General features: G+C 66.6%; 2 protein-coding genes across 3 annotated transcripts in view; one reads left to right on the top strand and one right to left on the bottom strand.

The window, feature by feature from the left end:
• The window catches only part of AP2A2 (adaptor related protein complex 2 subunit alpha 2), an 85,384-nt gene extending 77,107 nt beyond the window's left edge, over positions 1 to 8,277 (top strand). For both annotated transcript variants that reach the window (XM_042904158.1, XM_042904157.1), the window contains exons 15-22: positions 197 to 357; positions 2,994 to 3,076; positions 4,738 to 4,827; positions 5,709 to 5,832; positions 6,875 to 6,991; positions 7,072 to 7,141; positions 7,272 to 7,406; positions 8,097 to 8,277. In XM_042904158.1, coding sequence (XP_042760092.1) covers positions 197 to 357; positions 2,994 to 3,076; positions 4,738 to 4,827; positions 5,709 to 5,832; positions 6,875 to 6,991; positions 7,072 to 7,141; positions 7,272 to 7,406; positions 8,097 to 8,174 — 858 coding nt within the window. In that variant the 3' untranslated portion in view covers positions 8,175 to 8,277. The remainder of the gene's footprint in view (positions 1 to 196; positions 358 to 2,993; positions 3,077 to 4,737; positions 4,828 to 5,708; positions 5,833 to 6,874; positions 6,992 to 7,071; positions 7,142 to 7,271; positions 7,407 to 8,096) is intronic.
• A 1,829-nt stretch (positions 8,278 to 10,106) lies between these two features.
• MUC6 (mucin 6, oligomeric mucus/gel-forming) overlaps positions 10,107 to 22,761 on the bottom strand; it is a 28,822-nt gene continuing 16,167 nt past the window's right edge. The window contains exons 30-34 of the mRNA XM_042907237.1: positions 14,747 to 22,679; positions 12,357 to 14,639; positions 11,753 to 12,017; positions 10,683 to 10,785; positions 10,107 to 10,357 (exon numbers count right to left, since the gene is read on the bottom strand). Of these exons, the coding sequence (XP_042763171.1) occupies positions 10,180 to 10,357; positions 10,683 to 10,785; positions 11,753 to 12,017; positions 12,357 to 14,639; positions 14,747 to 22,679 (10,762 nt within the window). The 3' untranslated portion in view covers positions 10,107 to 10,179. The remainder of the gene's footprint in view (positions 10,358 to 10,682; positions 10,786 to 11,752; positions 12,018 to 12,356; positions 14,640 to 14,746; positions 22,680 to 22,761) is intronic.

Genomic DNA, 22,761 nt, shown 5'->3' with positions numbered 1-22,761 from the left:
GCTGTCTTTGCAGTTGTGTGAGATGGTGACCGATCTTCAGACTTGGCTCTGGGGTTGCAGTCTCCCCTCACGTGCTGGGCCCTTGCCCCGCGCAGCCTGGCTGTGATCCCTGGAGGGGAGGCGCGGGCACTCGCGCTTGCTAGGCCGTGGCGTGCCAGGAGTTTCCCCGCTCACCCTCTCCCTCCCTGTTTTCCAGTCCACGCCTTCTCCATCGGCGGACCTCTTGGGTCTGGGGGCCGCGCCCCCTGCGCCTGCGGGCCCCCCACCGTCCTCCGGCGGGCTGCTCGTGGATGTATTCTCAGACTCACCCTCTGCGGTCGCGCCACTGGCTCCCGGCTCCGAAGACAACTTTGCCAGGTAGTTGGTCTCCCGTGTTCTCGACACAGGGACTCTTTCCTGCTCTGACCACCCAGGGCCCACGGTCCGCATAAGCTGGTCCTTACTGCCCAGGCCCGCCCTGGAAAAGCTCAGGGCACCGGCCTGCTGGGTGGGGTTGCTCCAGAACCACCCCCACAGCTCCACAGGTCGTCAGTTTTCACGAGGTGCGGGTAGCTCACCGTCACCAGGAAGATCGGGTGGAAAGGAAGAGCTTCAGGCACTGGCCGTCCGCGTTTCTGAGGCGCATGCTGGCCTCTCACCCGCCTGCGACCGTGCCCCTCTGGCTCCGCACCCTGCCGTGCGGTCGCGCCCCTTCTGGCCCCCGACGTCGGTCCCTCTTTGTGTGTGCCTTGCGGGCGCCCAACCTCTGCTTTCTTGTTAACACACACTCTCAGTCGCGCCCTCAGTCCCAGCCTTCCTGTGTCCCGAGGCACGCACTGCCCCCCACAGCCAATGTGGTCTTTCTGGCTTCCTGTCTCACCTTCCTGGAGGTGCCACGTGCCTGGCTGTGCGTAGCCCCCACTGCCCACGAGCCCCGGACGGGCCCCTGCACCCCCCGCTGCTGCTCTGCTCAGCGTGTTTCTCTTCCTGCTCCGTTAGCTGTGCGGTTCCATACCTTTCCCCTGTTGGCTCTCTGTCCCTCGAGTCCCTGCCGGTCTCAAGTCCCGCAGGGGGTGTGGGAGGGCTCGGCCTGGGTGCGGGGGCACGCCGGCCGGAGAGGAGCACCTTTACTGAGTGGCCCCTCGTTCTCCTGAGTCTGACGACAGCAGCGGGACTCGTGCGCTTGCGCAGTTGCCCTGTGTCTTGGTGTCCATGCCGCGTGCGAATTCTTACTTCCTGCTGCTCGTCGAAGATGATGAGGCGAGGTGGGTTTGGACGGGTGCACGTTGCCGTCGGTGGCTTCCAGAAGTGCCGCGTTGGAGATTGGAAAGCACTGCAGACCCCAGGCTGCGAGGCCCTTGGTGCTGGAGCGGCGTGCGTCCCTGGGACAGTGCCTGCTCGAAGCTGGGCCTACTGGTCTGGGTGGTGGCCCGGGCAGGGGCTTTCCCCAGCGTTCTTGGTCCTTGCTGTGTGTGCAGGTGCACGTGGTGCCCGGGCCACGGGCTTCCTTGTGTGCACGACGGGGTGGGAGGCCTGGGGGGCGGGTGTCTACGGTGGGAACCCTTGGAGCCATTTGCTCGGCAGCTTGCCCGCTTCCAGGCCCCCAGCCCGGGGTGGGGGGTGGTGTGTGTGTGTGTGTGTGTGTGTGTGTGTGTGTGTGTGTGTGTGTGTGGTTCTGGCTGTCTGGGCCGTGCTGTGGCCTCAGAGGGGTGGTGAGGGGTCTGCTGTGGGCCGGGTGTAGGTGCAAGTGAAGGGTGCTTTGGGACCAGCGCCGCTGGCGGTGGGGGAAGGTTGCGTTCTCCCGAGGCTGTCACAGGTGCTTGTTATAAACCTGTAATCCCACAGGGTCAGGTTTTGGTTGGGGTGACCCTTTAAGAAACAGCTATCCAGCCAGCCCTTGACTGTCACCTAGTGGGCCATCAGTCAGTGCCCTTGCCATCTCCTTGGCAAATGTCAGATTAAAGTGGTTCAGCCCAAGCCAGCAGTGCTACGTGCGCTACAGGGCCTTGGATCTGAGGGTGGGGCACTATGGGCTGCCCCCTCCTCGGGTCTGCAGGGGCGGGGATGTGAGGGGCTCTGCTGCCCGGTCACTTCTTTCTGTCCCCTTGGGCTCAGTTCTGGGCAAGCGTGTGCAGAAGGTTGTGCATACGGAATGGACGGCATTTGACCTTGTGAGGCTTCGCGTGGGGCTCGAGCCGGAGAGAGAGCCCGTGGTGCTGAGATGGGGAGTGCCGGATGAGGCGAAGGGCAGCCTTGGGGTCCCAGGGGAGCACGGCTCCGTGGAGCAGGTATGGAGGGAGGACCAGGCCCGACCGTCTCTGAAGGAGCTGTGCCTCCTGCTGCCTGTGCTGAGACCGTGCTCGACGCCAGGGCTCGCGTGCACACGTGAGCAGCACCGAACGTCATCCTCAGGGTGCCCGCAGGCCCTTTGTGCGAAGCAGGAGGGGGCAGGGAGTGCTGACTCTGAGCTTTGCCAGGCCGGCAGCACGGTGGGACTTGGAGATTTTGGGCCGTGGGGGCTGCTGCCACGGGGCGTCTGTCTCTCGGTCCCCTGGATGCCCCAGAGGGCTCCACGAGACACCGTGCCGCCCCACTGCCCGCTCTGGATCGTGAGTCCTTCGTGTGCGGGCTGCGGTGCTAGCAGTCACCCCCAGAGTTGTGGCCAGCACCCTGCGTCAGATGGGACAGCCTGGGGTCCGGCTGGCCTGGGAGTGTGTGCTGCGCCCTGGGGCACCTGAGGGACTTGTGGAGAAGCCGGCTGTTGTGGACCGGCATGTTCACGGGCAGAACACCGACCTGCCCTCTCCCGTGCGGTCATGTCTCTGGTGCGCCGGTTCTGTCTCTGGAGGGCGCTTTCACTGGTGTTCCCTTGAGTATTTTCCTACTTTTCCTTTATCTCGTGTCCCATAGAGGTTTTTCCTGGCCTTTTTGTTTGTTAAACCCTTCTTCAAAAAAAATCTTTATATTTTCATTGGGTGCCTTGGAGTGACTCACATGCTGTCCCTTTTCTCTAGGTTTGTCTGTAAAAATAATGGTGTGTTGTTTGAAAACCAGTTGCTTCAAATTGGATTGAAGTCTGAATTTCGGCAGAATTTAGGTATGTGTTTAATTATTTAACGAAAAAAACTCCTCACTCAGATGATGATATGGGCAGAAAATATTTGTAAATCCTACATCTGATAAGGGTTTAGTCTCCAGGATAGAATATATACAGAATTTGAATTTAACAGCAGAAGAACAACCCCATTAAAAAATGGGCAGAGGACTTGAACAGGCATTTCTCCAAAGAAGACAGACACCTGACCGACCAGCACCTGGAAAGATGACCACATCACTAATAATCAGGGAAGTGCCGATCAGAAGTAAGGTGCCGCCCCACGCCCATCAGGATGGCGGCTGTCGAAACCGCAGGGACCACACGTGTGCCGAGGATGCGGTGGACGGACCCTCGGGCCCTGTCGGCGCGAACGTGAGCCGGTGCAGCTGCCGCGGAGGACAGCGTGGCGGTTCCTCCAAACATTGGAACTGGAACGAGCGTGTGACCCCCAGTTCCTATTTCCCCAAAGAACCGAGAGCTGAATAGATAGAGGTGGTCCGTCCGCTCCCTGGACGGTCACTCAGCCTGACGAGGAGGGACGTTCTGACACCTGCCACCACGTGGGTGGACCCGGGGGACGTGATGCTCACGTGTGATCCACTCACACGAGGCCCCTGGAGTCTCCATATTCCTGAGACAGAGTGGACGGTGGGCGCCCGGGCTGGGGGTCAGTGTTTCACAGGGACAGAGTTGCCTTTTGGGAAGATGGAAAGTTCTCGAGACCGAGGGTGGGGACGGCCACACAACAGTGTGAATGTGCTTAGTGCCCCTGAGCTGTGTGCTTAGAGTTGGTGAAGACAGTACTTTTCTGTGTTTGTGTATTTTATCACAGTTTTTTTAAAAAAGCTTGTAAGTCTGCCCCTTGGCGCCCCCCCCCCCCCAAAGAAAACTATGTCTGCTGACCATTGGGGTGCTGCTGGGGGGCTCTTGTGGACTGACAACTGCCCGCCTCCCTCTTGGGCACCGTCTCTGAGCCTCGTGAGGACCCCGTTTTCTCCGTAAGAGCGAGTGCCAATATGGGAAACGGGACAAGTGGGACGCCTGCCCTCTAGGGGTGTTTAGGGCCATCGTGAGGATTACCAGAAACCTCCTGGGAGCTCTGTGCTGAAAGCAGGGGCTGAGGTGTCCTTCTCGCTCTGGTGAAGGTGCTGCGCTCCGCACCCTGACAGTCCCCACGCCTAGTGGTGGCGATGTCAGCTGGGGGAGGGGTGGTGCTGGACGGTTTGTTCCCCTCCAGGGCATTTGAAGTCCATTTTCCACTCGAGTTCAGAGAGTATAAACGTGTTTAGAAACATTTGTGTACGCGTTTCTGTTGCGATGTTAAGTAACCGATCACATCGGAGCGTCCTCCTCGTCTGCGGCACACGGCTCATGAGCTGCTGTGGTGGGGGCAAGGGGCATCGCTGTCGGGGACGCAGGTCTGGCCTGGCCTCCCCGGAGGTGGCGGCCAAGGCCTCCGTCCCAGGTCCCAGGCTGGGCAGGGTCCCAACAGAGGCACGCTTCCCCTTAGATGGAGAGCAGGAGTTACCCCAGTAGGGGAAGCCGCGACCCCATGTCCACCAGTGGCGAGTCTCTGGAACTGATCTGACAGCAGCGACTCTGCTGTTTTTCACGGTTAACATTCAGGATGTGTGTGAAAGAAATTGTTTTCTCCCTTCTAGGTCGGATGTTTATATTCTATGGAAATAAGACCTCCACGCAGTTCTTAAATTTCACTCCAACACTGATCTGTTCAGACGACCTTCAGATGAATATCCTTGGTCTCGTGTGTCTCGCACCCCAGCACATGGCCATTTGGGATTTAGAGGAGGGCTCTGAGGAAGTCGTTCTTTATCAGACGTGGGATGCTCCCCAGCTGCTGTAGCGCCTCCAAGTGGCCCTTGTGTTTATAGGGAGCTTATCGTGGTCACGCGGGAGTTTATAGGGAGTTTATCGTGGTCACGCGTGGAAAACTGACATTCGAGCGTCTGCTCCCGGGTCATTTGGTTCCTTGGAGTCACTTTCGTTTTCCCTTATTTAGCTCTCCTGTCACATTATTAAGTCCCTCTGAGCTCTGGTTTCCTTCTCTGGGAGTCTCCCTGAGAGAGCAGCCGCTGAGAACAGGGTGAGCGGGGCCTGTGACCGCCGGGGCCCCGTGCCGCACAACCCCCCCCCCCCCCCCCCCCCCCCCCCCCCCCCCCCCCCCCCCCCGGGGTGAGCTGTGCTTCTTTCCAGCAGCCCTCTTCACACCGGAGCCTCGTCCCTCACGAGTACCAGAAACGTGGTTAGAACTCTCCCCGCTAGTGCCAGCTTTGTAGCCAAATATCTTTCCTCCAGGGATAGGCCGACCGAACAGAGCGAGGGTTAAGAATGCCCCATCTTGACCGAGAAGGATGCTGCCTCCTGTACAAGAGGCATGCGAAGCAGTCACCTACCTACCACAGGCCAGGTCCATTTTTATTTTGAGATAAACTGGAAACAGATGGTAAAGGAATTAAAAACCCGTGTATGTAGGATTGACTGCATTAAGGGTTTCTTTCGAGATCAGGAGCGTGAACTCGGACTCTTATGGACCCCCTTCGAGAAGGTTTCAGAGCTTGCTCGGCTCAGGCACGTTTCCCCAATGTTGGCGTGGCCTCCTTGACACCTGCACATCTGAGCTTGCAGACCAAGCCTGTGGACCCTACCGTGGACGGTGGCGCGCAGGTGCAGCAGGTCGTCAACATAGAGTGTGTGTCTGACTTCACGGAGGCGCCCGTCCTCAACATCCAGTTCCGGTGAGGACCTGTGGGCCTCTGGGCTGAGCCAGCAGCTGGCTCCTGCCTGGAGCTGGGGGGGGGGGGGGGGGCTGGCATCACACATGCCATGCCTGGGCGCAGCTTCGTCCCTGGGGGCCCTTGGTCCTCGCTGAGCCTCAGCGTCCTTCCTTCAGAGGGCATCCTGAGGGCCGAGTGGGCAACCCCGGTAGATGCCAGCACCCGCGTGCACGCGGAAACTCGAGGCCGCTGTGACCTACGGTTCTGAGGGCCCCACGCTGCGGCGTCGGGGCCAGCTGGGTCCGGGTGCCTCTTCGTGCTTGCTGCTCCGGACGTCAGCTGCAGGGGGCCGCCCAGGGGTGCATCGCTGTCTAGTCCCTTCTCCAAGCACACACGCCATCGTGAGTCTTTTTTAAAAACCGCGTGTTGTGCTGCTGCTGGGTTCACTGCTATCCTTTTTCAGTGAGCGTGATGGCATGTGTGTGAAAACCCAGTTCCCTGCAGGTGTTTGTAAGGTTAAAGTTTTGGGGGTTTTCAAATCAGAAACACAGAGAACCGAAGACCGTGTGCTTTGTAGAATTTACGGAAACCGACACGCAAATGTTTGTTTCCTTCTGTAGACAACCGCTTTCTTTAGTCTCTTCTCATGGAAGAAGGAAAAACCGTACACAACTTCAGCCAACTTGGAGTTGTAGGAAATGGGCTCTGGGGGAGAAGTGACGAGATGGTGGGAATTCGTGCCCAAGGTCCGTCCCTGTCCTGGTCTCATGAGCCCAGCGGGGCCTGGCCAGAGCACCAGCCCCCTCCCGCCCCCCGGGCGTGTGCACAGAAGGCGGTGATCGCCTGGCTCGTCGGTCTGCACACTGAGACAGCCCAGGCCTCTCTGTGGCTCAGTGCCACCCTTCCAGAACACTCGACCCCCACGCTGTCGACAGCTCCCATCCACAGGCCCTCCCTGTGCCCCATTGATCAGCAAACTAGGAATTTGATTCTCTAGTTGAGTTTCAGATTTTTTCGGCTGTCCATTCACTTTGCTCACCACGTCTCTCTGTGTTGCCCATAGGTATGGGGGGACTTTTCAGAATGTGTCCGTGAAGCTGCCTATCACTCTCAACAAATTTTTCCAGCCCACAGAAATGGCTTCTCAGGATTTCTTTCAGCGTTGGAAGCAGCTGAGCAAGTGAGTGGGTGGGCGCAGGGGCAGGGCCCCCCAACTCTGACCTGGCTCAGTGTGGTGACCCCTTGTTTCTACCTCACTAGTCCCCAACAGGAAGTGCAGAACATTTTCAAAGCAAAGCATCCGATGGACACAGAAATCACCAAAGCTAAGGTAAGGCCTGCTTGTGGGCGCTCCCAGGGTGGGGACACTGCCTCGGGCTCTTCAGCGAGGCCGGTCGGGCTGCTGTGCCTCTTGCGGTGCCCGGTCCACTGCCCCCCCCGCTCCTGTCTCTGTTGCGCAGATCATTGGGTTTGGTTCTGCGCTCCTTGAAGAAGTTGATCCGAATCCTGCAAATTTTGTGGGGGCTGGCATCATCCACACCAAAACCACCCAGATTGGATGCTTGCTGCGTTTGGAGCCAAATCTGCAAGCCCAGGTCAGGCTTCCCCGGGGAATCGCTAAGTCCGCGTAAACCGTGCCATCCTCGTGGCAAAACGCGTGCACGGCGAGATCTGTAGGCCTCAAGTGTAGGAGTGAGTCGCAGTAGAGCTGCACACCCGTGTGGCCGCCCCGCTACACTGACACGTGTGGCGTCTCTGTCGCCCCAGGGAGTGCCCTGGCCTCCCTTAGAGACCGCCGCCGCGGGGCCTGCCGTCGGGCTGACCTGGCCCCGAGCTCCAGCGGCGGTGGCCGCGTGGCCGTCCTGTGCCGGATGTGCCCCGGTCGGCTGACCTGGTCCTCCTGACGGACACCCGGGCTGTGCCGGTGTGGGGCCGTTTTGAGGAGAGCTGCTCTGTGCCTCTGTGCACACACCTGTGTTCACTTCGCCTGGGGGCCGCCTAGGCGGGAGGGCAGGCTCGCAGGGTCTGTGCACGGGTAACTTCGCGAGAAGCTGCCCCGTCGCTCTCCGGGGCGGCTGCCCGGTGTTGCACGCACCGCGGCCCTCGGAGATGCCGGCTGCTCCACGCGCACGCTGGCGCTTGTTGTCGTCGGGCTTGCTCTGTTGGCCTCGGTCCGCGAGACGGGGGTGCTCCGGGGAAGGGCTGGGCACACGAGCTCGGGTGGCCGTCTGCGGCCCCGAGCTCTCTGCCGAGCGCGCCCGCTGACCTGCCGTGTTCTGTTGCAGATGTACCGCCTCACGCTGCGCACAAGTAAAGAGACCGTCTCCCAGAGGTTGTGCGAATTGCTGTCAGAGCAGTTTTAATCGTCGAGGATGCGGGATCAGGCTCCTGTGTGTGTCAGTGTCTCTCCGTCTCTGCTGTGTGTCCTCCTTGCCGTGCCGCAAATAAACAGCCCAGTCGACAGGCGCCTCTCAGCCCTGCTTCTCAGACCTTTCGGGCGGGGCCGGGGTGGCCGGGGTGTGCGTCAGAAAGAAAGGCTGAGCCCGCACTGCGGCCGAATCGGAAGGGAGAGCGGGCCCGGGACCGGTGTCTGTGGAGGTCAGGACCGTCGTGTGGTTCGGTCTCCCGATGACAGGAGGTTACCGGTGTGAAGGAGGGCGTAGATTTGTTTGGAATCGTGCCGAAACGCCGCTGCTGCGTGGCTGAGAGCTCCCCTCCGCTCGCCTGAGAGAAGCCGCAGCCGGATCTTGACGAGGCTCTTTGGCCGTTTTGGGAGGCGACGCCGGGTGCGGCAGCCGCGTGGCCAGGCCCCGGGTGCGCGAGCACAGAGCACTCGGACTGGGCACGGCACCCACGGCAGGGCCCTCTGGGGTGGGGTCGCAGTCGAGAAGTTAGAAGCCCTGGTGTTTGGCTGGCACGGCTGCCAGCGAGACCGCCGACGCTGGCCGGGCTGAACTCCGTGCGTCTCTTGCCAGCCCTGTGGCCGTGAAGGGACACCTGCAGCACTGACCGTCCCGGGCCCCTGCGGCATGGCCTGGTGGCCACAGGGCTGCTGGCCGCTCTAGAGGGGGTGTGGCCGGCTTCCCTTACCTTTGGGTTTTAGGTAAGTTCACCATAACCATCGTGGCCTCGGACTGGTCCCTGCTTGTGATCAGAGGGTTAAGTGTGGGTGGCAAAGCAGATTCTGAAAGGTGAGCTGGTCTCTTTTCCTGGGTCGTGGGGACCTTGTGCCAGGGGAGGAGGGGCTCTGGGTGTGGTCAGGGAGCGGAGGGCCGTGCCCAGAGTGAGCGGGAGCCCGGCCTCCGCAGGCTGTTCTTGTTCTCGGCTCTCACGAGTCCTTGGCTCTCACTAACGTCCCTGTGTGCCAGCTGCCAGGGACAACTGTCCCTGTGTGCATGTCTGCACCTGAAGGGGCAGGGGCAGAGCTGAGCCGGGGCCTGTGTGTACCACGTGGGTGGTGGGTGCCGGCTGGCGGTTTTTTCCTAAGCAGACACGTCTCCTGTCCGCACCTGAAGGGTCCCAGGGAGAGTCGGGGTCCTCTGTGGGTTCCCCTGGTTTATCAGCAGGGACTGGCCTCCTCGGAGACAGGCCGTAGGGGAGCCGTGTGGGGTGGTGAGGGGCACAGATGGCCCTTTGCTGTGGTGCGGGTCTCAGGGAGGCCCCTGGAGGGGGTCGCTGTCTGGGTGCCGGTGCCACCGCACCCACCGCTCTGCGTGGGTGTGGGTTTGGGGGCTCACGACTGCCTCGGGGGTGTGGGAGACGACGCAAGTGGAGCTCGTGGGCCGGCCCCCGTGCGTTGACCAGTGCTGGTTTATTCGTAGCAGTGGGTTTGTCGTGCGCGGTACATGTGGTGCCCCTCCCCGGGGTGAGATGCCGGCTGGCGCCTGCGTCCGCCCTCCCTTCCCTTCCCCTGCGGTGGGATCCTCGCGGCCCCCTTCGCTGCGGCCCCGTGCCTCTTCCCCGCCCATCCCTGCTCAGGGGCCCCGTAGCTCCCGGGACCTGTGCCCCGTCTTCTCAGGCCTCCCCCTAGAGGGGCCTTCTCACTGCCCCCACCCAGGCTGTTTCCCGGGCCCAGTTCTGGCAGGGGCGGGTGGCCACCATCACAGGTTGGGAGGCCGTGTGGATGACCGACGGGCGTGCTCAGGGGGCCACCGGTTCGTTCCAGTCTGTTGGGCTCGCTCGGCGTCCGCAGCCCTTCTCGGCAGTGCGCTTCCCCTGAGGTGCCCCGCCGAGCCGGGTGCGGGGGCTCGTTGAGGCTATGCCTCGTGGGAGCAATGGCGGGGGGGTGGGGGCAAGTCAGCGTCGGGGGTGGGAGGGGCGGGTGGCGTCGAGAGCAGCGCTTCGTCCTCACGCCCGGGGTCTGTGTCCCTAGTCCCCACAGCGCCGGGGGCGGCACGCACAGCTGCTGAACATCTGCAGCGTGAGCACCAGCCGCTGTCCTTGTGCTCCGGGGTCTGGGCAGGGCAGCACGAGCTGCTTCTCGTAGGAGCTGAGAGGGTAGCAGCAGCCGCAGTGCACGTCCACTTGCTCGGTGTGGACGTTGAAACTACAAAGAAGCCACAGCCGGGAGCGTGGGTCAGGGCCGTTGGCCTCGGCAGTGCTCCTCCTGCTCCTCCCCGACCAGCCCCGGAGTGCGACCCCTGCTCCTCCCGGACGGCTCCAGGGAGAAGGCGGTGCCAAGTGCCTGGGCCAAGGGGGGCCCTGAGGAGCGTGCCCCCTGCACTTGCTGGCCTCCCCAGCTCTCGGGCAGTCAGGAGAGGGTCTGCCTTTGCCCCAGGCAGGCTGATGGAGGCAGGGCGCCGGCCTGGCCACCTGACTGGCTGGCATGCGCTCAGATGGGGGAGGCTCCCAGCCTGGGGCCAGCAGCTCACCTGGCGGAGGAGGGGCAGAAGCCCTCACAGCGGGTCACCGTCACGTTGGCCGTGCACCCCTTGTACGTGACCTCCTCCTGAAGCTCCTTCACTGAGCAGATCCCTGGGAGGCAGATAGGTGTGGTCAGCTGCCGGCCCTAACGCACGGGTGGGGGGCGACACACTCTGACCCCCCCAGGGGGCAGGAGGAGTGAGGCGGGGATTCACGAGGCTCCCATGAGTGACGAGGGAGCAAGCTGCGAGCTTCACAGCTGCTGCTGCTCACAAGACGTCAGGACGCCTGCCTGCCCGCAGTGCGGTCTCCCCGGGGCCCTCGCCCCCGCACTACAGCCCCTGCCCCAGGCCGTCTCCCCTTGTTCCAGTGCCGCTGCCCTCGGACCTCACAGCCGTGCATGGGAACCAAGGCTGATGCTCTCTCGTGTGGTGTGTTCCTTCCGGAAGCTGGCTACTTTGGGGGTACCCCGAGGTCAAGGGTTTCCTGATCCCTGCTGAGTTACACTCAGGCTCCTACCCTCGTGGCCCAACACTGCCCTGTGCACATGGGCGTCTCTGGTCAGCTGGGACCAGAGCTGGGGGGGAGCGGGGAGGACGTGAATATCCTGGAGGAGAGAGACAGCATCTCGGGAGCTCCCCGCAGGGGTCTGTCCTCTCGGAAGGGGCAGGGAGGGGCCCCAGCAGACAGTCTGGGCAAGCCGCCGCTGGCACCCCAGCGGCAGGCAGAGCAGCGCCGACATCAGGCGCTGCCCGTGCGGAACGTAAGGGAAGAGGTTCAGTCTGCCGTGCGGCCTGCCGACCCAGGAGAAAGGAGGCTTGCTGGGGGACAAAGGAGATCCCACGCCACGATCACCAGTAAGCTGCTGTCGGCAATGTGTGGGGAGGGCTGGATGGAGCCCAGCCGCGTGGGGAGTGCGGGCTGGGAGAGAAAGGCACGGCCCAAGAGGTCCCAAAAGGCTGGGAGAAAGGGAAGAGGCCGGGGCCACGGGGGGAGAGACCGAGGGTACGCTCCAGAGTCACGAGGCTGCACTGGAGGAAGCCAAGGTGGCAGAGTGGGCCCCAGAGATACTCCTCACCTGGGGACCTGGTCGGAGAGGAGGCCAGGGAAGAGACGGGGGTGCCCCGGCTCGACGAGGACGCCGCAGTGTGGAAGGACGAGCTTCCACGGCTCAAGGTGGAGCCGGGCAGGAACACGGTGGTCGGCGGCACACTGGAGCTAGACTGTCCGGTCGTGAGGTTGGTCACCGGAGAACTGAGGATGGCTGTCATTCCCAGGGTGGAAGACGAGAGGCCGGACGTGGGGATTTGGGAGGTGAGAGACGTGGACTGAGAGGCGGGAGACTGGGAAGACAGAGTGTGGGCTGTGGGGGGGCTGGGTGTGGTCCTGGGTGAGGAAGGCAGGAACGAGGTGCTGGAGGCGGACAAAGTCGACAAGTGAGGTGGGGTGGAGGTGGGGAGAGAGGGAAGGGAGGACCAAATGGGAGCGGAGACGGGTGAGAGAGAAATGGATGCGGTGTGTGCCGCGCTTGGGGTGCCTGAGGATGCGAGGCTGTGGGAGACAAAATTTGACCTGGTGTTGTGAGGAGATGGAGAAGAGGAGAGGGGAGGGCTGGCGGTGGAGTGGGGCTGGTGGGTCTCCGAGTGGGTTGGGGTGACGAGTCGGTGGGTTGTGTGCGTCACCGAGGCCGTGGTGGAGGGGGCAGGGCGCGTGGACCGTGTGGTCTCGGGGCGCGGCGGGGTTGGCCTGGCGGAGGTGGTGCGGAAGGACGTGCCCGTGGGGGGACCCGTCGACCGGGCGCTGGTGGGTAGAGCGGACGGCGTCGGGCCGGAGTGAGTCGTGTGGGGTGTGTGGGACTTGCTCGCGGTGGCCGTGTTTGTCGCGGTGTGTGTCACGGGGGTCGTGGTTCCGGACCTGGGGGGCGTGGGGGAGACGGTGGTGTGGGGAGTGGGTGAGGATTGCGTGTGGACGGGGGCAGAAGGATGTGTCCCGGGCGCGCTGGAGGTTTTGGTGGTGGTGACCGAGCTAGGCGTCTGCGTGGTCCGAGTGAGTGGCGTGGCCGTGTGCGTGGGCCGTGTGCCAGTGCCGGGCACGGTGGGGGTTGCCGAAGAGGAGGGGGGAGGGCTGGCGGTGGAGTGGGGCTGGTGGGTCCCCGAGTGGGTTGGGGTGACGAGTCGGTGGGTTGTGTGCGTCACCGAGGCCGTGGTGGAGGGGGCAGGGCGCGTGGACCGTGTGGTCTCGGGGCGCGGCGGGGTTGGCCTGGCGGAGGTGGTGCGGAAGGACGTGCCCGTGGGGGGACCCGTCGACCGGGCGCTGGTGGGTAGAGCGGACGGCGTCGGGCCGGAGTGAGTCGTGTGGGGTGTGTGGGACTTGCTCGCGGTGGCCGTGTTTGTCGCGGTGTGTGTCACGGGGGTCGTGGTTCCGGACCTGGGGGGCGTGGGGGAGACGGTGGTGTGGGGAGTGGGTGAGGATTGCGTGTGGACGGGGGCGGAAGGATGTGTCCCGGGCGCGCTGGAGGTTTTGGTGGTGGTGACCGAGCTAGGCGTCTGCGTGGTCCGAGTGAGTGGCGTGGCCGTGTGCGTGGGCCGTGTGCCAGTGCCGGGCACGGTGGGGGTTGCCGAAGAGGAGGGGGGAGGGCTGGCGGTGGAGTGGGGCTGGTGGGTCCCCGAGTGGGTTGGGGTGACGAGTCGGTGGGTTGTGTGCGTCACCGAGGCCGTGGTGGAGGGGGCAGGGCGCGTGGACCGTGTGGTCTCGGGGCGCGGCGGGGTTGGCCTGGCGGAGGTGGTGCGGAAGGACGTGCCCGTGGGGGGACCCGTCGACCGGGCGCTGGTGGGTAGAGCGGACGGCGTCGGGCCGGAGTGAGTCGTGTGGGGTGTGTGGGACTTGCTCGCGGTGGCCGTGTTTGTCGCGGTGTGTGTCACGGGGGTCGTGGTTCCGGACCTGGGGGGCGTGGGGGAGACGGTGGTGTGGGGAGTGGGTGAGGATTGCGTGTGGACAGGGGCGGAAGGATGTGTCCCGGGCGCGCCGGAGGTTTTGGTGGTGGTGACCGAGCTAGGCGTCTGCGTGGTCCGAGTGAGTGGCGTGGCCGTGTGCGTGGGCCGTGTGCCAGTGCCGGGCACGGTGGGGGTTGCCGAAGAGGAGGGGGGAGGGCTGGCGGTGGAGTGGGGCTGGTGGGTCTCCGAGTGGGTTGGGGTGACGAGTCGGTGGGTTGTGTGCGTCACCGAGGCCGTGGTGGAGGGGGCAGGGCGCGTGGACCGTGTGGTCTCGGGGCGCGGCGGGGTTGGCCTGGCGGAGGTGGTGCGGAAGGACGTGCCCGTGGGGGGACCCGTCGACCGGGCGCTGGTGGGTAGAGCGGACGGCGTCGGGCCGGAGTGAGTCGTGTGGGGTGTGTGGGACTTGCTCGCGGTGGCCGTGTTTGTCGCGGTGTGTGTCACGGGGGTCGTGGTTCCGGACCTGGGGGGCGTGGGGGAGACGGTGGTGTGGGGAGTGGGTGAGGATTGCGTGTGGACGGGGGCGGAAGGATGTGTCCCGGGCGCGCTGGAGGTTTTGGTGGTGGTGACCGAGCTAGGCGTCTGGGTGGTCCGAGTGAGTGGCGTGGCCGTGTGCGTGGGCCGTGTGCCAGTGCCGGGCACGGTGGGGGTTGCCGAAGAGGAGGGGGAGGGCTGGCGGTGGAGTGGGGCTGGTGGGTCCCCGAGTGGGTTGGGGTGACGAGTCGGTGGGTTGTGTGCGTCACCGAGGCCGTGGTGGAGGGGGCAGGGCGCGTGGACCGTGTGGTCTCGGGGCGCGGCGGGGTTGGCCTGGCGGAGGTGGTGCGGAAGGACGTGCCCGTGGGGGGACCCGTCGACCGGGCGCTGGTGGGTAGAGCGGACGGCGTCGGGCCGGAGTGAGTCGTGTGGGGTGTGTGGGACTTGCTCGCGGTGGCCGTGTTTGTCGCGGTGTGTGTCACGGGGGTCGTGGTTCCGGACCTGGGGGGCGTGGGGGAGACGGTGGTGTGGGGAGTGGGTGAGGATTGCGTGTGGACGGGGGCGGAAGGATGTGTCCCGGGCGCGCTGGAGGTTTTGGTGGTGGTGACCGAGCTAGGCGTCTGCGTGGTCCGAGTGAGTGGCGTGGCCGTGTGCGTGGGCCGTGTGCCAGTGCCGGGCACGGTGGGGGTTGCCGAAGAGGAGGGGGGAGGGCTGGCGGTGGAGTGGGGCTGGTGGGTCTCCGAGTGGGTTGGGGTGACGAGTCGGTGGGTTGTGTGCGTCACCGAGGCCGTGGTGGAGGGGGCAGGGCGCGTGGACCGTGTGGTCTCGGGGCGCGGCGGGGTTGGCCTGGCGGAGGTGGTGCGGAAGGACGTGCCCGTGGGGGGACCCGTCGACCGGGCGCTGGTGGGTAGAGCGGACGGCGTCGGGCCGGAGTGAGTCGTGTGGGGTGTGTGGGACTTGCTCGCGGTGGCCGTGTTTGTCGCGGTGTGTGTCACGGGGGTCGTGGTTCCGGACCTGGGGGGCGTGGGGGAGACGGTGGTGTGGGGAGTGGGTGAGGATTGCGTGTGGACGGGGGCGGAAGGATGTGTCCCGGGCGCGCTGGAGGTTTTGGTGGTGGTGACCGAGCTAGGCGTCTGCGTGGTCCGAGTGAGTGGCGTGGCCGTGTGCGTGGGCCGTGTGCCAGTGCCGGGCACGTTGGGGGTTGCCGAGGAGGAGGGGGGAGGGCTGGCGGTGGAGTGGGGCTGGTGGGTCTCCGAGTGGGTTGGGGTGACGAGTCGGTGGGTTGTGTGCGTCACCGAGGCCGTGGTGGAGGGGGCAGGGCGCGTGGACCGTGTGGTCTCGGGGCGCGGCGGGGTTGGCCTGGCGGAGGTGGTGCGGAAGGACGTGCCCGTGGGGGGACCCGTCGACCGGGCGCTGGTGGGTAGAGCGGACGGCGTCGGGCCGGAGTGAGTCGTGTGGGGTGTGTGGGACTTGCTCGCGGTGGCCGTGTTTGTCGCGGTGTGTGTCACGGGGGTCGTGGTTCCGGACCTGGGGGGCGTGGGGGAGACGGTGGTGTGGGGAGTGGGTGAGGATTGCGTGTGGACGGGGGCGGAAGGATGTGTCCCGGGCGCGCTGGAGGTTTTGGTGGTGGTGACCGAGCTAGGCGTCTGCGTGGTCCGAGTGAGTGGCGTGGCCGTGTGCGTGGGCCGTGTGCCAGTGCCGGGCACGGTGGGGGTTGCCGAAGAGGAGGGGGGAGGGCTGGCGGTGGAGTGGGGCTGGTGGGTCCCCGAGTGGGTTGGGGTGACGAGTCGGTGGGTTGTGTGCGTCACCGAGGCCGTGGTGGAGGGGGCAGGGCGCGTGGACCGTGTGGTCTCGGGGCGCGGCGGGGTTGGCCTGGCGGAGGTGGTGCGGAAGGACGTGCCCGTGGGGGGACCCGTCGACCGGGCGCTGGTGGGTAGAGCGGACGGCGTCGGGCCGGAGTGAGTCGTGTGGGGTGTGTGGGACTTGCTCGCGGTGGCCGTGTTTGTCGCGGTGTGTGTCACGGGGGTCGTGGTTCCGGACCTGGGGGGCGTGGGGGAGACGGTGGTGTGGGGAGTGGGTGAGGATTGCGTGTGGACGGGGGCGGAAGGATGTGTCCCGGGCGCGCTGGAGGTTTTGGTGGTGGTGACCGAGCTAGGCGTCTGCGTGGTCCGAGTGAGTGGCGTGGCCGTGTGCGTGGGCCGTGTGCCAGTGCCGGGCACGGTGGGGGTTGCCGAAGAGGAGGGGGGAGGGCTGGCGGTGGAGTGGGGCTGGTGGGTCCCCGAGTGGGTTGGGGTGACGAGTCGGTGGGTTGTGTGCGTCACCGAGGCCGTGGTGGAGGGGGCAGGGCGCGTGGACCGTGTGGTCTCGGGGCGCGGCGGGGTTGGCCTGGCGGAGGTGGTGCGGAAGGACGTGCCCGTGGGGGGACCCGTCGACCGGGCGCTGGTGGGTAGAGCGGACGGCGTCGGGCCGGAGTGAGTCGTGTGGGGTGTGTGGGACTTGCTCGCGGTGGCCGTGTTTGTCGCGGTGTGTGTCACGGGGGTCGTGGTTCCGGACCTGGGGGGCGTGGGGGAGACGGTGGTGTGGGGAGTGGGTGAGGATTGCGTGTGGACGGGGGCGGAAGGATGTGTCCCGGGCGCGCTGGAGGTTTTGGTGGTGGTGACCGAGCTAGGCGTCTGCGTGGTCCGAGTGAGTGGCGTGGCCGTGTGCGTGGGCCGTGTGCCAGTGCCGGGCACGGTGGGGGTTGCCGAAGAGGAGGGGGGAGGGCTGGCGGTGGAGTGGGGCTGGTGGGTCTCCGAGTGGGTTGGGGTGACGAGTCGGTGGGTTGTGTGCGTCACCGAGGCCGTGGTGGAGGGGGCAGGGCGCGTGGACCGTGTGGTCTCGGGGCGCGGCGGGGTTGGCCTGGCGGAGGTGGTGCGGAAGGACGTGCCCGTGGGGGGACCCGTCGACCGGGCGCTGGTGGGTAGAGCGGACGGCGTCGGGCCGGAGTGAGTCGTGTGGGGTGTGTGGGACTTGCTCGCGGTGGCCGTGTTTGTCGCGGTGTGTGTCACGGGGGTCGTGGTTCCGGACCTGGGGGGCGTGGGGGAGACGGTGGTGTGGGGAGTGGGTGAGGATTGCGTGTGGACGGGGGCGGAAGGATGTGTCCCGGGCGCGCTGGAGGTTTTGGTGGTGGTGACCGAGCTAGGCGTCTGCGTGGTCCGAGTGAGTGGCGTGGCCGTGTGCGTGGGCCGTGTGCCAGTGCCGGGCACGTTGGGGGTTGCCGAGGAGGAGGGGGGAGGGCTGGCGGTGGAGTGGGGCTGGTGGGTCTCCGAGTGGGTTGGGGTGACGAGTCGGTGGGTTGTGTGCGTCACCGAGGCCGTGGTGGAGGGGGCAGGGCGCGTGGACCGTGTGGTCTCGGGGCGCGGCGGGGTTGGCCTGGCGGAGGTGGTGCGGAAGGACGTGCCCGTGGGGGGACCCGTCGACCGGGCGCTGGTGGGTAGAGCGGACGGCGTCGGGCCGGAGTGAGTCGTGTGGGGTGTGTGGGACTTGCTCGCGGTGGCCGTGTTTGTCGCGGTGTGTGTCACGGGGGTCGTGGTTCCGGACCTGGGGGGCGTGGGGGAGACGGTGGTGTGGGGAGTGGGTGAGGATTGCGTGTGGACGGGGGCGGAAGGATGTGTCCCGGGCGCGCTGGAGGTTTTGGTGGTGGTGACCGAGCTAGGCGTCTGCGTGGTCCGAGTGAGTGGCGTGGCCGTGTGCGTGGGCCGTGTGCCAGTGCCGGGCACGGTGGGGGTTGCCGAAGAGGAGGGGGGAGGGCTGGCGGTGGAGTGGGGCTGGTGGGTCTCCGAGTGGGTTGGGGTGACGAGTCGGTGGGTTGTGTGCGTCACCGAGGCCGTGGTGGAGGGGGCAGGGCGCGTGGACCGTGTGGTCTCGGGGCGCGGCGGGGTTGGCCTGGCGGAGGTGGTGCGGAAGGACGTGCCCGTGGGGGGACCCGTCGACCGGGCGCTGGTGGGTAGAGCGGACGGCGTCGGGCCGGAGTGAGTCGTGTGGGGTGTGTGGGACTTGCTCGCGGTGGCCGTGTTTGTCGCGGTGTGTGTCACGGGGGTCGTGGTTCCGGACCTGGGGGGCGTGGGGGAGACGGTGGTGTGGGGAGTGGGTGAGGATTGCGTGTGGACGGGGGCGGAAGGATGTGTCCCGGGCGCGCTGGAGGTTTTGGTGGTGGTGACCGAGCTAGGCGTCTGCGTGGTCCGAGTGAGTGGCGTGGCCGTGTGCGTGGGCCGTGTGCCAGTGCCGGGCACGGTGGGGGTTGCCGAAGAGGAGGGGGGAGGGCTGGCGGTGGAGTGGGGCTGGTGGGTCTCCGAGTGGGTTGGGGTGACGAGTCGGTGGGTTGTGTGCGTCACCGAGGCCGTGGTGGAGGGGGCAGGGCGCGTGGACCGTGTGGTCTCGGGGCGCGGCGGGGTTGGCCTGGCGGAGGTGGTGCGGAAGGACGTGCCCGTGGGGGGACCCGTCGACCGGGCGCTGGTGGGTAGAGCGGACGGCGTCGGGCCGGAGTGAGTCGTGTGGGGTGTGTGGGACTTGCTCGCGGTGGCCGTGTTTGTCGCGGTGTGTGTCACGGGGGTCGTGGTTCCGGACCTGGGGGGCGTGGGGGAGACGGTGGTGTGGGGAGTGGGTGAGGATTGCGTGTGGACGGGGGCGGAAGGATGTGTCCCGGGCGCGCTGGAGGTTTTGGTGGTGGTGACCGAGCTAGGCGTCTGCGTGGTCCGAGTGAGTGGCGTGGCCGTGTGCGTGGGCCGTGTGCCAGTGCCGGGCACGGTGGGGGTTGCCGAAGAGGAGGGGGGAGGGCTGGCGGTGGAGTGGGGCTGGTGGGTCTCCGAGTGGGTTGGGGTGACGAGTCGGTGGGTTGTGTGCGTCACCGAGGCCGTGGTGGAGGGGGCAGGGCGCGTGGACCGTGTGGTCTCGGGGCGCGGCGGGGTTGGCCTGGCGGAGGTGGTGCGGAAGGACGTGCCCGTGGGGGGACCCGTCGACCGGGCGCTGGTGGGTAGAGCGGACGGCGTCGGGCCGGAGTGAGTCGTGTGGGGTGTGTGGGACTTGCTCGCGGTGGCCGTGTTTGTCGCGGTGTGTGTCACGGGGGTCGTGGTTCCGGACCTGGGGGGCGTGGGGGAGACGGTGGTGTGGGGAGTGGGTGAGGATTGCGTGTGGACGGGGGCGGAAGGATGTGTCCCGGGCGCGCTGGAGGTTTTGGTGGTGGTGACCGAGCTAGGCGTCTGGGTGGTCCGAGTGAGTGGCGTGGCCGTGTGCGTGGGCCGTGTGCCAGTGCCGGGCACGGTGGGGGTTGCCGAAGAGGAGGGGGGAGGGCTGGCGGTGGAGTGGGGCTGGTGGGTCCCCGAGTGGGTTGGGGTGACGAGTCGGTGGGTTGTGTGCGTCACCGAGGCCGTGGTGGAGGGGGCAGGGCGCGTGGACCGTGTGGTCTCGGGGCGCGGCGGGGTTGGCCTGGCGGAGGTGGTGCGGAAGGACGTGCCCGTGGGGGGACCCGTCGACCGGGCGCTGGTGGGTAGAGCGGACGGCGTCGGGCCGGAGTGAGTCGTGTGGGGTGTGTGGGACTTGCTCGCGGTGGCCGTGTTTGTCGCGGTGTGTGTCACGGGGGTCGTGGTTCCGGACCTGGGGGGCGTGGGGGAGACGGTGGTGTGGGGAGTGGGTGAGGATTGCGTGTGGACGGGGGCGGAAGGATGTGTCCCGGGCGCGCTGGAGGTTTTGGTGGTGGTGACCGAGCTAGGCGTCTGCGTGGTCCGAGTGAGTGGCGTGGCCGTGTGCGTGGGCCGTGTGCCAGTGCCGGGCACGGTGGGGGTTGCCGAAGAGGAGGGGGGAGGGCTGGCGGTGGAGTGGGGCTGGTGGGTCTCCGAGTGGGTTGGGGTGACGAGTCGGTGGGTTGTGTGCGTCACCGAGGCCGTGGTGGAGGGGGCAGGGCGCGTGGACCGTGTGGTCTCGGGGCGCGGCGGGGTTGGCCTGGCGGAGGTGGTGCGGAAGGACGTGCCCGTGGGGGGACCCGTCGACCGGGCGCTGGTGGGTAGAGCGGACGGCGTCGGGCCGGAGTGAGTCGTGTGGGGTGTGTGGGACTTGCTCGCGGTGGCCGTGTTTGTCGCGGTGTGTGTCACGGGGGTCGTGGTTCCGGACCTGGGGGGCGTGGGGGAGACGGTGGTGTGGGGAGTGGGTGAGGATTGCGTGTGGACGGGGGCGGAAGGATGTGTCCCGGGCGCGCTGGAGGTTTTGGTGGTGGTGACCGAGCTAGGCGTCTGCGTGGTCCGAGTGAGTGGCGTGGCCGTGTGCGTGGGCCGTGTGCCAGTGCCGGGCACGTTGGGGGTTGCCGAGGAGGAGGGGGGAGGGCTGGCGGTGGAGTGGGGCTGGTGGGTCTCCGAGTGGGTTGGGGTGACGAGTCGGTGGGTTGTGTGCGTCACCGAGGCCGTGGTGGAGGGGGCAGGGCGCGTGGACCGTGTGGTCTCGGGGCGCGGCGGGGTTGGCCTGGCGGAGGTGGTGCGGAAGGACGTGCCCGTGGGGGGACCCGTCGACCGGGCGCTGGTGGGTAGAGCGGACGGCGTCGGGCCGGAGTGAGTCGTGTGGGGTGTGTGGGACTTGCTCGCGGTGGCCGTGTTTGTCGCGGTGTGTGTCACGGGGGTCGTGGTTCCGGACCTGGGGGGCGTGGGGGAGACGGTGGTGTGGGGAGTGGGTGAGGATTGCGTGTGGACGGGGGCGGAAGGATGTGTCCCGGGCGCGCTGGAGGTTTTGGTGGTGGTGACCGAGCTAGGCGTCTGCGTGGTCCGAGTGAGTGGCGTGGCCGTGTGCGTGGGCCGTGTGCCAGTGCCGGGCACGGTGGGGGTTGCCGAAGAGGAGGGGGGAGGGCTGGCGGTGGAGTGGGGCTGGTGGGTCTCCGAGTGGGTTGGGGTGACGAGTCGGTGGGTTGTGTGCGTCACCGAGGCCGTGGTGGAGGGGGCAGGGCGCGTGGACCGTGTGGTCTCGGGGCGCGGCGGGGTTGGCCTGGCGGAGGTGGTGCGGAAGGACGTGCCCGTGGGGGGACCCGTCGACCGGGCGCTGGTGGGTAGAGCGGACGGCGTCGGGCCGGAGTGAGTCGTGTGGGGTGTGTGGGACTTGCTCGCGGTGGCCGTGTTTGTCGCGGTGTGTGTCACGGGGGTCGTGGTTCCGGACCTGGGGGGCGTGGGGGAGACGGTGGTGTGGGGAGTGGGTGAGGATTGCGTGTGGACGGGGGCGGAAGGATGTGTCCCGGGCGCGCTGGAGGTTTTGGTGGTGGTGACCGAGCTAGGCGTCTGCGTGGTCCGAGTGAGTGGCGTGGCCGTGTGCGTGGGCCGTGTGCCAGTGCCGGGCACGGTGGGGGTTGCCGAAGAGGAGGGGGGAGGGCTGGCGGTGGAGTGGGGCTGGTGGGTCTCCGAGTGGGTTGGGGTGACGAGTCGGTGGGTTGTGTGCGTCACCGAGGCCGTGGTGGAGGGGGCAGGGCGCGTGGACCGTGTGGTCTCGGGGCGCGGCGGGGTTGGCCTGGCGGAGGTGGTGCGGAAGGACGTGCCCGTGGGGGGACCCGTCGACCGGGCGCTGGTGGGTAGAGCGGACGGCGTCGGGCCGGAGTGAGTCGTGTGGGGTGTGTGGGACTTGCTCGCGGTGGCCGTGTTTGTCGCGGTGTGTGTCACGGGGGTCGTGGTTCCGGACCTGGGGGGCGTGGGGGAGACGGTGGTGTGGGGAGTGGGTGAGGATTGCGTGTGGACGGGGGCGGAAGGATGTGTCCCGGGCGCGCTGGAGGTTTTGGTGGTGGTGACCGAGCTAGGCGTCTGCGTGGTCCGAGTGAGTGGCGTGGCCGTGTGCGTGGGCCGTGTGCCAGTGCCGGGCACGGTGGGGGTTGCCGAAGAGGAGGGGGGAGGGCTGGCGGTGGAGTGGGGCTGGTGGGTCTCCGAGTGGGTTGGGGTGACGAGTCGGTGGGTTGTGTGCGTCACCGAGGCCGTGGTGGAGGGGGCAGGGCGCGTGGACCGTGTGGTCTCGGGGCGCGGCGGGGTTGGCCTGGCGGAGGTGGTGCGGAAGGACGTGCCCGTGGGGGGACCCGTCGACCGGGCGCTGGTGGGTAGAGCGGACGGCGTCGGGCCGGAGTGAGTCGTGTGGGGTGTGTGGGACTTGCTCGCGGTGGCCGTGTTTGTCGCGGTGTGTGTCACGGGGGTCGTGGTTCCGGACCTGGGGGGCGTGGGGGAGACGGTGGTGTGGGGAGTGGGTGAGGATTGCGTGTGGACGGGGGCGGAAGGATGTGTCCCGGGCGCGCTGGAGGTTTTGGTGGTGGTGACCGAGCTAGGCGTCTGGGTGGTCCGAGTGAGTGGCGTGGCCGTGTGCGTGGGCCGTGTGCCAGTGCCGGGCACGTTGGGGGTTGCCGAGGAGGAGGGGGGAGGGCTGGCGGTGGAGTGGGGCTGGTGGGTCTCCGAGTGGGTTGGGGTGACGAGTCGGTGGGTTGTGTGCGTCACCGAGGCCGTGGTGGAGGGGGCAGGGCGCGTGGACCGTGTGGTCTCGGGGCGCGGCGGGGTTGGCCTGGCGGAGGTGGTGCGGAAGGACGTGCCCGTGGGGGGACCCGTCGACCGGGGCGCTGGTGGGTAGAGCGGACGGCGTCGGG

The sequence above is a fragment of the Panthera leo genome, chromosome D1, assembly GCF_018350215.1.
Source record: "Panthera leo isolate Ple1 chromosome D1, P.leo_Ple1_pat1.1, whole genome shotgun sequence".
NCBI classification, from domain to species: Eukaryota; Metazoa; Chordata; class Mammalia; order Carnivora; family Felidae; genus Panthera; species Panthera leo.
Note: the sequence above shows the minus strand (reverse complement) of the source record. Positions and strands in the feature narration are given on the sequence as shown.